Source organism: Cryptomeria japonica, chromosome 1 (assembly GCF_030272615.1).
Source record: "Cryptomeria japonica chromosome 1, Sugi_1.0, whole genome shotgun sequence".
NCBI lineage: Eukaryota > Viridiplantae > Streptophyta > Pinopsida > Cupressales > Cupressaceae > Cryptomeria > Cryptomeria japonica.
Genome location: NC_081405.1, coordinates 58,695,100 through 58,714,590, shown reverse-complemented (window position 1 = coordinate 58,714,590; position 19,491 = coordinate 58,695,100). Strand labels below are relative to the sequence as shown.

The window sequence follows — 19,491 nt, the reverse complement described above, 5'->3', positions numbered from 1 at the left end:
ATAGAAGAAAATTTCAAAATACATTTCTACAATCTTCTTAATTATGGAAATATATTTCAATGCATATATGTATATATAAAGAGATGAGTATAAATTGTATATAATATAATAATAAATTTATTTTAAAAACATTCTTTTAAAGAATTTCATAATTTTAACTCATTTTTTATATGACTTATCCACCTCACATGTAAATCTATTATTTATTGAAGATATGTATACGCAAATGAATTGTGTGTGTATGATTAGTTAAGATCAATATATATGATTAGTTAAGATCTATTTTAAAGTATATTTCTAAAATATAAAAGCATCTTTTAATCTCATCCATCTTTTTATTCATATAATATATCCATCTCTTATGCTATTGATTCTAATAAATAACAATATATTATAATTTGTTATTAAAATTTAATAAATAAAAATACATTATAATATAATATTATATAATATAGATTCATTGTGAGATAATAGTGTAAGTATTATAATAATATGCATTTATTTTATTTGTATAAGAATTATTTTATTTCAAAGTACATTCTTATATTCTATTTTAATATAGAAGCATCTATTAATATTATTCATAGATACAACATCACTTAATTTCATCCATTCTTTTTTATACTTGTTTTATATATATATACTTGTCCATATATATATAATTCTTATTCAAGTATGTTTAACATATTTTTAAGATCTATATTGTTTATTTAAGAGTTATTATATGTATATTTGCATTAATTTCTAAAATATGTGGCTTATCTAATCAAACAATAATAAAATAATGACACACAAAAGATAAGACATTAATAAGAAATGAAATATTTGATGAAATTCATAGATTAAAGAAAATAATTATTTTTATTGAAAACAATTAAATTATATAAATATTATTATTTTAACAACCAATTATTATTTAATTTACATTCAAAAAAATCTACTATTTGAATAGAATAGAATTATTAAATATATCTATCTAAAATATTTTAATAGATTAGATAAACATAACGACATCTTCTAGATAGATGTATTTAAGATATTTATTATATTAATAGATAGATACTCCTCTAGAATCATTGTCCAAAACAAACTTAATAAATAAATGAGAAAAATTAAATCTATTACAGAAACTTTATCTTAAATCAAAATAAATATACTAAACTTAAAATAAACAACATAAGGCACACTAAAAATAATAAATATTAATTCATTTATAAAAAATAAATAAAAGAAAAATAAAGGAAACAATGGTCCATTCAAAATCACGTTTATATGGATTTGATAAAGACCGTAGACAGATAAATTCATTGTTAAACAAATGAGCATATGTAATATGAACAAAAGTGAGGAGCGTACTCTCAAATTATCTATCTACAAGTGTGGTTCCATCATTTTTGCCACATCAAAGGCAAATCAAATCTCTACATTTTTATTCTAGGGAAGTAAATCACACCCTATCTTTGAACGAGGGTTTTATACAAAGGAATTTTCATGATAAAGATTTTATTGGAAAATATAAGACCAATGTGTTAATGAAATTAAATTTTGAAAATTTTAAGAGAGAAATAAAGAATAGAAGAGTTTGGATATCTAAAATAAAAATAATGGGTGATGAACAACAATGACCAATCTTGTAGATAGTAAAATTGAATCTTACTTGTATGTTTGACTTTTATATATGAAAAAATATTTATGAAAATTTTATTCATCTTTACCTACTATCTTTATTTGTGGAATATATATCTATATTAAAAAGTCATGTTACATAATTTTAAAGAGTTTGTTAGATAAGGATCTCTTTGGATTATAATTATAAGATATGATTTAACTATCATTAAATATGTATTTTGATATAAGTTGACGATGCAATAAAAATTTAGGATGCTTTTTGTGATAATGTCAATTGAAATAATAAATTTTCGATTGTCTTAAATAAAATTAGAGTATATTTTTTAATACTATACCTTAATTAATAGATAACAATTAATTGGAAATGAGTTAATTTGGGTCTAATTTAAAAAAATTGAGATCATTTTCTATCTACAGATTTTACTCAAATAAAGGATGAACTAAGAATCAAGAATAATCCTTAAGAATGATAATAAATAGAGTCAAATTCAAGTAATTTTCTAACTTTTATAGAGAAACTAATCACTTGTACTCTAGTCATTGTGTGAGGAGCAATATGATTAAAACAAACTTAAAATTCAAAATGTCCAAGTATAGGATATGTAATTTTTAACATTACATCAATTAATAATGTTTACAACAAGATAATGATGCTTTCATTTAAACCATAATAGGATTCATTAAATTTTTCTAGGTGAAGCGATATAAAATGAAACGATATAGAACTATTATACCCTAGAACTATTTGACCACCAAAAGAAATTAGTAAATAAATTAGAAAAACTAAATCAATTACAAGACCCTCACTCAAAACAAACTAAATATACTACATTTAAAATGAAACGATATAAATTAACACATTTTCTACCTTATCCACACTAAAAACAATAACTATTTATTCTAATTGTATTACATTAGAAACTAGTATTTTTATATCAAATAACAAATAAACTTATATAGAAAATCAATGATGTGTGAAGCGGGAAGCGTTGCTGGAGCTAGGATTTCAGGGGTAGCCGATGGAGGAGAAGATGCAGTGGAGGAAGGAGATGATGGAGATGGGGAGGTGGTCGATCCTGGTGGGGTTGGGGTCTTGGTGGAGGTTAACCTTTTTGCCAGTGTTGTGGATGCTTTGGTGTCTTCTCTGGTCATTGGGAGGGATGTGTCCTGGCTCTGCTCCCCATTGCCTTGTTTGGTTGATGGTAGAATGTCTTTCCCATTGGTGCTTTCTGTCGTGGGTATTGTGGGTATGACTGAGAATGTGGATGGTGTTGGGGATCTTTGCCCTTACCTTGATGCTACTCTTCCTTTCTGTGTTGGCAATGGAGGCCATTGGACCTGCGGGTTCTTGGATCTGAATCTGGGTTGAGCTTTCTTCTGGACCTGGTCAGCCCGTGAGGTGGAGATCCTTTTATTGGTCGTGTTGCCTCGCAAGAAAGTTTTAGTGGTGGCTATGGTGGCTTTGTCCATAGTTTGTGCTCTCCTGGTTGTGCCTTGGTGTGAGGGGGATGTTTGGGATCCGAGTGGAGGTTTTGTTTTTCTGGAGTCCTTTCTCCCTGCGGGTTGTGTTTAGGCCTTTGGGAATGATCTGGTGTGGTTGGGGAACTCTGTTTGGGATTTCCCTGCATCTTTTTGGTGTGATATTTTTTAGTTTTCACTTGCAGATTGTGAGTGCTTTTATATTATTTTCAAGAGATTCTCTAGTGTTTCACTAGTTGTCTTTCTTCCTTTTGTTTTTGTCTTTCTTATTGAGGTGGACCACTCTTCTATAGAGGGGAAGAATTGTGGGCAGAGTTTGGTGGGATGGCTTCTGATGGGGTATTGGATACTGTAGCGTCCTAAAATTGTGACACTTGCAATTTCGACTGCATTTGGGTCTTCACGATGGCGATGCAACACGGAACCTGAATGGAGACCCCGAAACTTGTTCATGACATCAAAAACTGCATTTTTCAGCACCCTGGCCTGATCCCTCCTTGCACCCTACTGTCCCTGGAGGTGGGACCATGGCGCCCAGTGCCCTGGTCCTTCGCCCTGGTCCCCCAGGACCATGGTGCCTAGCGCCCTGGTCCCTGGCCCTATTTTGGGCCCGGTCTCTTTTGGGCATCAGGTCTTTAAGTTTGCAAATTGGAAAATATTGTTTCCTGGTCGGCCCAAGGTCGGAAAAATCAGTCTATCAGCCCTAATTGACAAGTATATAAACTACATTTCCTCTCCCATTTGAGGAGGTGGGAAAAAAGGCCGAAACGATATTCAAGCATTCAAGCATTCAAGCATTCCTTCAAGCAATTGAGCATTCTAAGTCTCCATTCAAGGCTAAGTGTTGCATTCAAGACAAGGATTCAACCATTGAAGAGGAGATCACATACAACATACAACATACTACATACATTACACCTTCGCATGTAAGAATACAAACATTCTTACAACAAGGTATCAGTACTTGTTTACATTACAAACATTTACATTTACAACATTCTCATTTCTTGGTTAATTCCAAAACCGGGGTTTGACCTAAAGGCAAACCCCTCATCCCTAACCCCCCAATCGTCCTCTCTTTTCTGTGTGTAGGTTGCAGGTACGCGGCTGTAATTGAAGATCTGGAATCCTTGTGCAGAGACGAACATATCCCCCTTCATTTCGCGGATTTTTCGGAGGACCGTGTGCACGCCGGGCGCCATCGTCCTGTCAACTTTCGCTCAAATTTGCAGAACAACACTGTCTCGACATTTTACTGCTAATTCCAGGTCCGCAGCTTCATCCCATATCCCTATCTCTATTTATAAGCGAATCTTTCCTACTTTACATGCATTCCTAGTTCAATCTTTCTATCTACATTCTTTACAAAAGAGGGTATCCTTGATGTCTTAACCCTTGAAACTCATATAGAATCCGATCTTGCATTGCGTGGGATTGGATCTTGTGGGTTTCAACCCCTCTTTTGAATGTAAAGTCTCCCCTAAGTGAAAACCATCAACCCTAGTGACTCTCCCTTCTCTCTCCTTGGAGTTGGGGAGGGGAGGACAACTAGGGTTTGATTTTTCCGCTTTACAGATACGTTTCTGTTCGAGGTTGGATGTGCTCCTGTGATTGACTCTTTGCTGATGGTTTTCTTTCCCTCTTCTCCTTTAGAGGTGGAGACTTTGGTGAAACTTATTGGCATAGAGTCCTTCTGGTACTGGCCTCTGTTTATGTTCAAGGTTTTGGGAGTCTTTTCAAAACCCTTCTTTCCAGCTAAGAATCATGTGAATATTTGTTGGCTACTGATCTTTGTTTTGGGGTTATCTGCTTCATTTTCCCTGTGCTTGGTCTCTTTCCTTCCAGCTCCTATTGAGGTGGTTTCCTTTCTTATTGAGGTGGAGAGGTGTCGTGCTGGAAGATGAGTGTTGATCAGATGTTGGGTGGTGGCGAGTGCCCTCCTACTGGTTATGGGAGCCACTTTAAAACCCACTATGAAGGTTCGAGAGGCCTTTCAAAATCCCCCTCTTGACTATTGTTTTTAGTTTATTTTATTGATGTCTAGTTCAGGTTGTGGGAGCCTTGTAAAACCCACAAGCAGGGTGGATGCTAGTAGTTTTCAAGGGTCTGGCCTGACCACTTACTGTTTTGGTTTTTGGTTAAGGATAGGTTTTTTTTTTGACAACCTGAGATCTATGTTACAGGTTAAGGGAGCCTAGGAAAACCCTTCTCTGTTGGTTTTGGGGGCCAGTTCAAAACCCAAGCTATTGGTTAGGGGAGTCGTTCAAAACCATATGAGTCGTGATCCTGAATGTATGGCTACCTGTTGTAGTCTAGTGTCTTTGAAGGTTATGGGTGCCTGGAAAACCCATGTTATCAGTCGAAGGTTAAGGGAGCCTTAGTAAAACCCTTATGTTTGTTTTAGAGGCTAGTCTTTTTTAGTCTTCTGATGATTATTCCTATAGGTAACGTTGTTTATTGGGTTCCAGATCCTAGTAAAATCTGAAGGTTTTGGGTCCCTTCAAAACCAGTTATATGGGATTCGGGTCCCCTCAAAACCTATTTATCCTTAATCAATGCAAAAATCATTCATTATAATACTTCCAAACATTAAAATAAAAACAGACGCACTTTATTAAAAACAAATAGAATAAACTGAAGCAAACAACAGTCTATTCGTAATCACGTTCATTTGAATCTGATAAACACCAATAGACACATAAAATCGTTGTTAAACAAATCAGCATGGCATATAAAATAGAAAATTGACGGTTGATAATGATTCTCTGTTTTGTCTGTTGAACCTCCTTCGCACATGCTCAATTTCAAATATTCGGTTTTCACATGCTTCTACGCTCAAACCATTTTTTTTAAATATAAATGTGATGGCTATCTACAATTTTTTCCACACGAAAGGCAAATCGATGTTTGAACCATTATTCTCCACCCGTTTGTGTTACAAGATTGTAAATTTGACAGTTTTCAATATTTAAAAATTGATGAGGCGAAAAAGAAAAATTAAAGTGCAGACAAACCGACTAATATATTCCAATTTCAATGAATCGGCAATTTGTGAGATGGACAATGACTTCCTTTACATTATTATAATGCACCGAAGGGGTAACCTTATTTCCTGTACCTCTCACTTGATAAACATACTTTCTAGAACTTATAATTTTCTTATATTAAAATTCCTTTGTAAGCAGGTTCATATGTTTGTATTTAAGTAGAGCAGTTTCGTATAGCTTTCACTTGAATAAAGATAAGATCTGGAATTTATATTCTTGTTCTTAAATCCTAGCATACCTCCATACGCTTCTATTTAAGTAATGCCACTCTCGATTTCAGAACATAAGTGTAGAAAGATAGTTGAAACGCGAGAGATGGAGGAGACTCTCATTCCTGGATTGCCTTACGACGTGAGCTTGCAAATTCTGGCGAGAGTGCCAAGGCAATTTTACTCTCAATCTATGTCCAAAGTTTCTCTCTCCTGGAGGGAAGCTGTAATAAGTCGTACTCTTTTCGCCCAGAGAAAATGTCTGCAGGTAACGGAATCGTGGGTTTACACAGCTGTGGTGTGCGAGCGTGGGAATCGACCCTACATCCTCTGGTTCGCCAGGAATGCAGCTGTACAGGATTCAGAGTCGTGGCCGTTGCCGTTAATGGGGGAAGAACACAGACCTATCTGTGGGTTCAGCTGCGCAGTAATTGGCGATCTACTGTTTGTAATTGGCGGCTGTGAATGGCAGAGCAATTGTACCAATTTTCCGGCGACCAACAAAGTGAGCGTCTTCAACGCCCGTACAAATCGGTGGAGTTGCGTGGAGGGCATGAAAGATGCCCGGGCAAATTTTGCATGTGGAGTAGTTAACGGGAAGGTTTATGTTGCAGGTGGAGAGAGCTCCGTTGATGTGGGTGCCCAGAATTCTGAGTATACAGAGTGTAATTGTCTAAAATCTAGTGAAATTTATGATCCATTGACGAACAAGTGGGAGGGTGTGAGGGATATGATTCATGCCATGCATTTTGTGAGAGGGCGAGTGGTGGACAACAAATTTAGGGTTTGTGGCTTCGCTTGTGAAGGGGATTTGCAATTCTGTGAAGTTGCAGAGGCATTGGAAGAAGCAGAGATGAAGTGGGTACAACTTCTTCATGGGGAAAGTGAAAGTGACGTTTCGTTGCTCGAGACGGATTGTGAGTCTCAATTAGGAAAGGTAATTGAAAATGACTCTGCTCTCATTGCGTCGTTGTCTAATGCATTTGTTGATGTGGAAAATGAGGAAGAAATGGAGGATTTTGAATGTGGACGCAATCTGCGAGGCAGTATTGTAATAGCGCTGTGAAATGAGTGTTGATGAATTCTTTGTCAATTCCAACTCTCTCATGGCAAATGTAAAAACAATGACAATCTTGGTCAGCTAGTCGAAGAAAAATGAGTGGTTTTCAAAGTGATGCGCGTGGTCTCAACTTATTTATCAAGAGACTCGTAACATTTCCTCAATTAATAATAAAAAAGAGTGTTGTTCCTTTTGAAATGATTCTCTATTTTGTTGGTTTAGCGTCCTTCGCGCATGCTCAACTTAGTCTTTAACATGGTTCGACGGTTTTCTAAAAGTGTGATGGCTTTGGCCACATCAAAGGCAAGTTATAAATCTTTAAGAAAAGTCATCTCTACGCTTCTATTGTAATGAAGTAAACCTCACCCTATCTTTAAACTAGGTCTTATACAAATGAATTTTATCGAAAAAAAAATTGAATTAAATTTAATAATTTTAAGATAGGAATAAATAATAGAAGAGGTTTGAAAATGTTAAGAAAGATTAAAGAGTTTATCTCGTTTCTAGATATATTATTTATTTTGTTTTTTGGATTTGTTACATCGAAAGATGTATACGATGATAGCAACAAATCTTTATCCATGTAAATTATAAATTTTTAGGAGACAAATGGATAAATACAATTAATAAGATTAAAACAAATCACATTTTTTTAAGGATAAGGATACTTTTTTTCAGTGTTGTGTCTTTAACCTCTACCTATTGTCTTTAAATACATGTCATTCAATGTGCCCTTTAACCTTGCCAACACCACAATTAGTTGTGAGGATGTTATTAAGGTGATCACTACCTTATTGGTCATAAAGATTTCCATAGGCTCACCCCAAGTATAGATGCATGAAGCTTATGAGCTTTACCTTTTGGCCTTGCACGGGAAGGACATTCAAATATGTATCGCTGAGGTTGCACTATTTCTTTCCTAGTCTCCTTTTTATCTTCTCCTTGCAAAGAGAAGAGGATTGCATCTAGCTAGAAGGCATATGCGTTTTCCTCCAGCCCATATGGTTAACCTTAATGGTCTCACAACTAGTAGTAGCATGACCCACTTTTTTACAATTACTGCAAACAATTGGAGAACCTTCAAATTAAATAACCTTCACTTGGCTGGGCCAAACTTTGAGGATAACATAAGCTAAGAGGGAAGCACCTTATCATTTTCAGCTATCACACAAAATCTAGCATAAACTATATGCTTCATGGATTTTGTAATTGGGTCAATAATATGAAATTGCCCAGAAAACTTGGCAATGGCCATAAGTGTTTTTTCACTCCAGTATTCCAAAGGCAAACCCAATAAACAAATCTAGATAGAAAATTTAAAGTTGTTGAGGGCATTAATACCTGAAGACCACTTAGAAATACAAAGGCCATTTTGACTCAAGAACCAAGGACCCCCACCAAGAATCTTAGAAAATTCCTCAAAATTTGAAAAGGAAAATAGAAAGCATTAAACAAGAGTGCAGTTTCTGGATTTGATTATGTGTAAGATTTTTGCATCAATATTTTGGATCACACTTTGTGATCCATCATCAAGATGAAGAGAGTCAAAAAATCCTAATGATGGATCATGGAGTGTGATCTGAAATGTTGATGCAAAAATCTTACACACAATCAAATCTAGATTATGCACTCTGGTTTATATGATGGATTGTGGAAATCTCTTAGAACTGAGAAAGCATTAATTCAACCAAGTGGTCACCTTAACTTGACCTTTCAGCTTCCAAACTCGAGAGACCCATCTTATGATAGTGTTGATATTGGAGATATTGCCACAAAATCTTCCAATAAGTGAGTTCTTCAGCCAAGCTGATTAATACAAAAGAAAAGAATCAAGAATCAGGATTTTAAACAACTTCTCACTATTGGCCATTAGTGTTGGTGTTGAAGTAGCAAACTTTGACAACCCAACACTCTTTGAGAGAGAAACAGTAACCTTAGAGTGAAGATATTTAAAAAGAAATTAGTAGATTAAAGAAAATAATTGTTTTGTAGGGAAAACAATAAAATTATATAAATATAATTTTTTATCATAATTATTCTTTAACTTATATTCAAATAAATCAATCATTTATTTAAGACATATGTCATAATATTTTGAGAGATTAGATAGACATAAGACCGTATTTTAAATCGATATATTTAAGATATTTATACTATTATAATATCTTTTTTAATATATTATTTGTATATTTTTATTTTATTATTATTATTTTATATAATCCTTAAAACTATTTTATTTTGATAATATTTATTTTATTTTATTTTTTACAAATTTATTTAATATTTATATAAATTATTTATTACATATTTCATTATATAATTATTTTTAAAAAAATCAAATAACTTTATTTTGTTAATTAATAGCTAAAGATTATTATTTAAGATAGAACGAGTTGCATCTAACAATAAGTTCTAGACTTTCCCAACACTAATCTATCTTTGAACCATTATTCTCCACCTATCTAGTTACATCTCTTAGCATCGTATAATTGTACTATTGAAAGTTTTCCATATTTTAAAATTGATAAGGGAAAAAAGAAAAATTAAATTGTGGACAAACCGCCTAGGTAATTTTAATTTCAATGTATTAGCAGCTTGTGAGATTAACAATGACTGAATTCCAATTTTATAATGCAGAAGGGGTGACCTTATTTCTTGTACCTCTCACTTGATAAACATAATTTCTAGAATTAATTTTCCTATTTTAAAATTCCTTCGTAGGAAGCTTCATATGTTTCTATTTAAGTAGAGCAGTTTCATATAGCTTTCACTTAAATAACTAGCACTTGCACCTAAAAAGGTTCAAGGGTTATGCCAATAGTCAAATATACTTTGGATAAGATATTGGAGGGCTCAATTTACTTTGACTAATTACAATAAGTTATACAAAAAAAATTATAATATGTACTGTGTTTCTAAAATCTATGTAAGTAACTTTATTGGTAGGCAACCCTTCTGTGATACATTCGAGAATATGATTATCCACTATCACCATAATTGGTATTTCATTTAACTTTGAAGTATGCATGCAACCTAACATGATCTTTGCATTATAATGAGCCAAAAATAGTAGGATCAACTTGATTAATTATTTTGTATTGTCATTGATGCCCATGTTACACCAATATATCCAAAATAAGTCTATTGGTAGGCAATCCTTCTCTACATTCAAAAATGTAATCATTCAATATCACAGTAATTGATATCTCGTTGAACTTTGAAGTATGTGTTTGCAGTTCTAAACATATATACTTTCCAATTCTATTTATAATTCCCATGACCAACTTTTTATAATTCTTAGAATCACAAATTTAGCAATCAAAATAGTGATGGGGCTATATAAAATTCTCATAATAAATAAGACAAGCATAACATAAAAAATCCTTTTTATCAAGAAAGGAAAATAAAATCTTATTTCTCCATTGCATGATAAAAATAGAAATATTGTTACATCTCTTATTAGTTCCTATCAACGCAAGATACTATTGCATTCATTAATTTTTTCTCTTCAATTAATTTAACCAATGATTGCATAGAATTACAAAAAATTTAACAAAAAATTTAACCAATTTAATTTTTATTTTAAATAATCACAAAAATCTTTTTTTTCTTTATTATCATTGGTTTGTGTGGGTGTAAAATATGATTTTTTTTAAAAAAAACTCTCTTAATGCATAAGTACACCATTTATTGTTGTACAAAGACCTAAGAATTTATTACTTCTATTAAATTCAATGTATTCTTACACTTATTCACACCAAGTAGAATACAAAAGTAAAGAGACAATAGAAATTTACCTCGATTTTACCCACTACATATAAATGAAAGGCAAATAAATGTGCCAAGACCGTTACCTTTCATGAAAAACATAGTTTTTCATTATATATACTTTGGAAGGGGCCCACAAAATTATTTATGTATTGATTTCTATTATCTTGGACATAGTCAATTGTAACCTCATAAGGTCTAACTAAATTCAAAGGCTACAAACATTTTTTTTAATTTTATTTGAATATGATCTTAAAATTATAGAGGAGAGCTTATTAATTCAATATATAACACAACAAAGATCACAAAATATCCGGTAGATAATATATGTGTTTATTTTATTTAGACAAATAAATTATTTTTTAGATGATAGTTTATATATATATAAATAGTCAAATCAATAATAATTAATTTTATTGTTAGTTCTATTTGTTTAATAGATTATATTTTTTGTTTTGATAATTAAAATTTATCTTTATCTTTCTCTCACTAAATATATATAATAATAACAATGCATATATAAATACACGCAAATTGTTAATACTAATTTAATATTTTAAAAGAACAATAAAATAAAAGTACATAAATTCTATTGATTATATAAAAATATTATATATGAAATTGATGAAAGTGTACAATTTAATAAATGGTATTTATTTTATTATATATTTTGATTTTTAAATTTATTGTTTTTTCACAATCTAACATTTAAGAATTATTGATAACTTATTTAATTTATTATATATTTTAATATTTAAAATAATAATAAAATATGCCTTCATTGATAGTTTACGTCCTATTCACTTTAATGACATCTATTCTAGAGATGAAACATTTTTTAATAATACTTTTCCCTCTACCAAAGTTGGTCCTATTCATGAGGATGTTCTGGTGCAAGCAGAGGATGTCACTAGAAATAATATTAATTCTCTATTTATCTATACTAAAGATGAAGGTTTAGTGAACAAGGAGCTCAACCATATTTAAGTTAATTCTATTCATTTTACTAGTAATGTGAAACCTCAAATTATTCTCCATATTCATCAAGATGCCCTTCAACTTAAAAAAACACCATGCTTATTGTAAAAGTGCTAAGAATCCAACTAGACATCCCAACAATTTCTTAAACTTGACAATACAACTTACTCAAAGACATGGTCTTAATCAACAACCTAATCATCATGTAGTAGCTCACACATATAACACTTGTAATACAACAACCAAGATTCAAATGTTCTTCCATCTTCCCAACCTTTTCTTCCTCCAACCCCACATTTTTTACAACATGGTTTAAGGAGTATCGTATTGTTGAGCAACTTTGTGCTACTATAGCTAAGATCTCCCTTTGGGTTTTGATTCAAAATTTAGATACATACCATGAGATACTCCAAGAATCCTTGCACAAGGTATTTATCTCACATTCTGGTAGACCAAATGATGTAACACCCTTGCTAGATCATATGCATGAAACAAGGTTGGATATTAGGTTCAAACAACATGAGTTACCACCTTTGGAAGTTCAAAATTTGTATGATCCCCTAATTATTATCGTGCTCATTAATGGTAGTGTAATAAGAAGTACCTTAGTTGATAATGGATTAGTTCTTAATGTTTGCAACATAGACTTCTTACATAAAACTAAGGTAAATACTTCCTTAATTCAACCTAATTATGTCTCTACTCATGGATTTGATAATGTTGGTAGATAGTCTTTAGGTACAATTACATTTCCTATTTAAATAGGTCATATGATATTACCCACACTTATTGATTCCATGAGTAATACTCTCAAAGAAGAAACCAAAACTTCTTACAAGATCTTAGATGTAAATATGTCAATATTTATTCCTATCAAAGTTACCATGCCCATTCACAAAGCTATATCTCTTGATGTTGATCATGGAAAAAATTACAACCATAAAAAAAATGTGAAAACCATAAATGAGTAGAATTCAATAACATGAATATCCAAAAAAAAATGTACAAAATACAGTGAATGGAAAACTTGAAATTATGACATGAAAATAGACATTATAAAAACTGTGATAAAAAAACATTTCCAATTGAAAATCATCATTGCAAAAAAGTGATTAATTTTGATTCCATCAAAGAACCACGCATATGGAAAACTTCTTATAATTGAACATTACATATTAAATATTTCAAAAATGATCTTCTACAAGTCCACCACTTATTATAATTTCATGAACTAATGTTATGCTGACTAATAGCTTCAGAAATTTCACTCATGAACCACACTAAACCCTGATAAAACTTCATGATATTTCTAACAAAAAAAAATTCATCATCTACATAATTTACAGAGTATACAAGTAAATCATGTATGCTACGTATCTTGATGATGATATTTTTTAATAACGGGCGGCGTGAGACAATTTCCCGGTGGGGAGCTTCCCCACAGGGAATAGCCTATCGGCTAAAGATAAGATCTGGAATTTATATTCTTGTTTTGAAGTCCTAGTCATGTACCAGCTTAATATGCTTCTATTTAAGTAATAACACTTTCGATTTCAAAACATAGCCGTAGAAAGACAGTATATCTTTCTATCTAAAATTAAAATGGTCAATTTTCTATCTATATATTTGACTCAAGTAAAGAATGAATTAAGATCAAGACGAATATCTAATGATGCATACAAATAAAAGTGGATTTAAAATTTTTCCTAATTTTTACACACAAATACATCATCTGTATTTGATCAAGAAATAGCTGTCCAATCTTTAGATGCATCAAGCATTTATTACAATGTATTTATAATATTTGAAGGGCATTGATGTCACGGTACATCCTAGAGGCTGGATAGTCATTTCCCAAGATGCATCAAGCATTTATTACAATGTATTTATAATGTTTGAAGGGCATTGATGTCATGGCACATCCTAGAGGCTGGATAGTCATTTCCCAGTAGTCATTGTAGAAGGAACAATTTGATTAAAATAAACTCAAAATAAAAGGTAAAAATATGAAAAATGTAATTTCAGCATTACAACAATCAAAAATATTCCTGAAAAAATGATAGAAATGTACATCTAGAACTAGATATAATACTTTAAAAAATAGTGAATAAAATAAAAACTAAATCAATTACACAACACTACAAATAAAAACAAGAGTATATTGTTGAAATAAATAAACTATAGCCCATTCAAACCCATGGTTTTTAGATTTTCATAAACACAAGTGTAAATTTGATTTCATTAATATCATTTACACTAATAATATTTTTAAAAGTTCTTATAAAAATCATTGTATTCGTACATATAAACAAACCAACAAAGCATATTAAAAAATAGAGAGAGAGAGAGAGAGAGAGAGAGAGAGAGAGAGAGAGAGAGAGAGAGAGAGTGAAAAGTGATGGGCGTATAAAATTTTCTAATGTAGCCTCCATTAGCTTCTACAATCATAGCCCTTTTAAACAATTTAGAACATTATGATTGTCTATAGTTCGAAATAGAAAAGTTAATAAAGATTAGAGACTTTATCTTTTTTGATGTATCAATTATCTTGAGTGTTGGGATTTATTAATATGTACTATAATGAAAAAATATGAATTCAAAATTTCCAAAGTATTAATGATAAACATATTTATATGGTGGAAGGATGCAAATCATTTTCATTAATTAGTTCAAGGGAAAGATAGCAAGACACTTGAAATTTTTACTTATTAATTTTGTTATCAAACACCACCATCTCATCAATGGCACTTCTCACCTATCAAAACTTCAATACATTCATCAACAACAATCATCTAATCAATAATACATCCCACCTATAAACACCTTTCAATTTACCTATCACCTACTTTCATTCCATCGATGACATATTCTATCAACAAATGTACTTAAGTCCATCCAATTATCAACAACCACAATCATATCAATACCAATAAACTCATATCATTCACTTGTAAGATAAATTGATAAAGAATTATAAAATAGAATGCTATAGTAACTATGAAGAATATGTTTGCATGGTGGAAGGATGAAAATCATTCCTATTTATCAATTTGAGGGAAGCAAGACAAAGCACCCTTGAAATCTTTACTCTTTGTTAGGGTGCTTTCTCACATGTCCACTACCACTTCTTCATCCCTTTCTTCTCCTAGGGTTGCTAATGTAGGTAATTCTCCAAAGATAGGGCTAGACGATCCGAAATTGTTTCCAAAATTCCCCTTTTGTCTTCCCCATCCCAACAATTCTTTTCAATCTCTTAAATTACACTCGTTTGAAAAATATTTTGTAGTTAACTCTTTTCTTCAACCTCCTAGCCTAGATCTCCTATAATTCCTCCTCCTCTTTCACATTCTTCCTTGTAGCCCTAAGTTATGGTCTCTAATTTTGGGCTATGTAATTGCTAGCAAGTTCTCGAGACCTTGATTGAATTGGATACAAATCAAAATGTTCACAAATCAATCTCTTATAGAATTTAACAAGAAATAACCTTTTCAATTGATATTAAGATATCAAATCGTAAAATACATATTTTGATCCTTTCCATTAAAAATATATATATTTTTTAATGTTTTTTATCATATTCCTCCTCTACACTATTAAAAAAAAATCCTATTCATCCATCTCTTATGAGTTTTTGTCCATCTCATACACTAAATGATTTAATGCTCCATTTTAGGTTGGGGCATTTCCCGTACCTCACCAGTCATTTTCTTTTCATTACCTTGCTCCTTAGCTAACGTATCATTGATGGTTGTTCTCCATAGCATAAATGGTTGAAAGGGGGCATTGAAGCAATAGTAATCTTGGGGGATTCTAATACCTTCAATGAGTTCCTGAATTCATTGAAGTTTATGAAATATGAAGACGTCTCCATATTGTTTATTGTTTATTGGTTTTTAGCATGGATATGGCGTCATGCAAAACGTCATTTTTCAGCGCTGTGGTGATGCAGAGAGCATCGCCAACGAGATCAATCATTGGTTTTCTTTTGAGGCTCCTAAGAGCACGAACCATAGATGCCCATAATGTGGGATTGACCAATCTGTTAATTGCTCTTTCAGTCCATTCATCATCACCAGAGGTGTAGGCAATATTATAAAGATTTCAAACATCGTCCTTGATTAGAAAGATTTCTTTTAGCTAGCCAGCCACATATCTCTGATTACAATCACACTCAGAGTCCTAGATTATGTTATACTCCTCTTCTCTTGAACCAGCTGCAACTGCCAAACCTCATTTATAAAACAAGGAGGCCAAACTGAGAAAGATAGTGTCTGTTGCCACTGCCATTGTATGTTAAACAATGACTGTGTGTCTTTAGTCTCGTCTGTTTGGAGTGCGGACTTAGATATGAATCTACTGTACGGATTCCATCATCAAAATGGGTTAGTCTTAAATCACACATTAAGTAACATATTAAGTTTAGAAAATGTCAGTTAATTCTGAGTGTTTAACACTTTTAAGTCTAGAAGTGTATTCTTAGACTGATCACACACATTAAGCAACATATTAAGTTTAAAGAATCTCAGTCAACTCTGAGTATTTAAGACTTTTAAGCCTAGAAGTGTAAGCTTAGTGTGTGTGATTTAAACCGTTCCATCAAAATATCACAACTTCTGTATTCCATCAAAAGATTGAGGATACAATGCAATGGTGTAAGAGAACAAAGGTTAACCTGAAGAAGAAGTCTGCTAATCAGGACATTCAGGAACTGAAGAAGATTGCATTGAACATGACTCAATTGGAAATAGAGAACGCTGAGACCTTTAAGAACTTGTACTAGTCTCTGTCCTTTTGCTATCTTGTTGGTGTAAATAATTATTTATCTTGGATATTATTACACCTTACTTAAGTTTACTTAGGTACATGCATTTCATAGTAGTTTGGGTATGAGACACTTGGGTGTTTGTGCCACATTGGGATAGTGTGTGTAGGAGAACTTCCACCTTTTATGGTGTGATCTTGTTGTTACACTCCACATTCAGTGGGTGATCCACCTCATGTGGAATATTATATTGTTTCTCCTACCTACCCACACCTATTTCCTACCTACCCTTGTTTCTTATTGAGCCACATGTCATGTTTGTGTGCTCACATATCCATATAGCCTTGCCTATATAAGCAGACTCATATTAATTGTATGTAACGATTGATGATCCAGTTGATCAGTATTTTCATCTTGATAGAATACAGTTTATTTCTATCATATATTTTGTCTCTCTTATTTGTGCTTTCCTAACTTTTGGTTTTGTGCTGGTTTTTGCTGTCTTTAGGGCTGCAGTAGGATTGTTTATCTTTATGCAACATTTTGATGCAATTCTCTGTTAAAGAATTTCAATCCCTTCAAAACCTGATTGTTCCATAATTAAAAACTTCTATATTCCAAACTTCCCACCTAATTGAACAAGATCAATTTTTGTTATGAGATATAATTGATCCTTAAAACCGATTTGTTTTGAATAGTTAAAAGTTTGTCTTTACCATATGTTATGAAAGAGCTCTGGCCAAAATTGAACAATCTAATCAAACCATTTCCAAAAAGACAGGGTGCCAAAAACAAATAAACCTACGGTTACATAATTTCTGACTATAAATGAACAATTTAATCAAATTGTTTCCGAAAAGACAGGATGCCTCTATCTATATGATCGAATTATTCCAGAATAAAACAAATAAATTGTCGTTAAATACTTATTCCTTCGATAAAAAATTTATATATATTTTGTAAATTGCATGTCCACGAGTTGACAGCAAATTGAATGGCGGAAACATATATACAGACAATTTAATAACGTCCCACATGTAGTACAGAATCTACGTCTGTAATGTTTATTTAAATTTAATAACGTGCCACATGTAGTAGAAAATAAATTTTTTTCCTTCCCAACAAAGAAGAGCTTGAGATTTCAGTAGAATCTACGTCTGTAATGTTTATTTAAATTTCGACGACATTTGCAAGACGGTAACAATTGGATTTCTGTGAAAATCTACGGACGATAACTTTACATGCAAAAATAGAAGAATTATTTCGCCTCGTACAACAAAAGAAAGCTGTCACCCTCCATGCTTACAAGGACAGCAATGTCGGTGTTCAACGATGTTGATGTCTTTATAAAAAATAATTAGTAATTTTTATACCAAATACAAATTCATTAGTTTAGTACAATATTCATCAATATATAAATAATAATAATAAAGTTCAATATTATTATAAAGATAATAATTTGATCTAGTGTTTTGTAAAGCTTAAAACAACTTCATAATCTTAGAGTAGATTTAGTAAGTATCTAAGATTTAGGATTTATGTCAATCTAGACAAAGAGGCAAGACTTACGATAAAACTATGATAGTTAAGAAGCCAACAAATAAAAGTGGATAGTTCGTCTATACTTTTTGCTTTGTAAATATGAAGGGTAATCCTACAAACCTTTAATAAAACATTTAAAGAGAGATTCAAATAACACAATAGGTCTTAGTAAGCAATACTTTCTTCTTCTTTTTTACTTTTTTTCTTTTTTTTTTCAAAAAAAAAGGGGTAAAGATTTATTCAGAAATCATAGAAATACAAAGAAGAGGCCTTAGGCCCACCAAAACAACAACAAAAAAACTAAAAGGATCCTAAAGGAGCCACCAACACCACCACTACAAGTCCAGTGACCATAGCAATAGATCCGACCGTTGGATTTTCAATGATAATACCTTTTCGAAAAGCCCTCAGAAAGATGATGTCAAAGGCCAACTACTTTGGAATTGCACAAAAAATCAAGCTCATCCGGAGCCTTGAAGGGCCTCAAAAATTACAATGAAAAGAACCAAACATAAAAGGGAATTTGATCCTACACCACACGGTGCTCTTGCATCATCCTATCTTCAAGCATTAACCTGTCTAAAGTTTCAAGATAATCATGAGGTATACCATCCCTTCCACTAAAATCTCAGCCATCAACATACTCTGAAGCCCACTTGGCCAAACAATCAGCCACTTTATTCCACTCCCTCGGAATATGACAAAAGGAGACAAATTCCAATGTGTTACACATTTGTAAAATTTGTTTGACCACAGAAGCTAATTGCCAGCTCACATCATTCAAATTTTGTTTGTTCAAAATGTCCACAACAATCTGAGAGTCTGACTCACAAATAATCTTCCTCCATCCTAAAGAACAACCCCGCTCAATAGTAATCTTAATAGCTAGGGCCTCCATAAGATTGTTGGAGTGCTGCCCTATGTAAATAGAGAAGAAAAAAACTGCACAACCATCATCACCTCTACCTATACCTCCAATACCTGCATGCCCAGGATTCCCACGGGAAGAGCCATTAG

General features: G+C 32.3%; 1 protein-coding gene across 1 annotated transcript; it reads left to right on the top strand.

Annotated features, from left to right (window-relative positions):
* Positions 1-6,470: 6,470 nt before the first annotated feature.
* LOC131063191 (F-box/kelch-repeat protein At1g55270-like) lies at positions 6,471-7,430 on the top strand. The gene has a single exon (XM_057996979.2). It carries the CDS (start codon positions 6,471-6,473, stop codon positions 7,428-7,430), a length of 960 nt encoding a protein of 319 aa, XP_057852962.2.
* Positions 7,431-19,491: the final 12,061 nt, after the last annotated feature.

Bases quoted from the DNA above. Each gene is read 5' to 3' on its own strand.
- LOC131063191 (XM_057996979.2), top strand. From the start codon at position 6,471: ATGGAGGAGACTCTCATTCCTGGATTGCCTTACGACGTGAGCTTGCAA.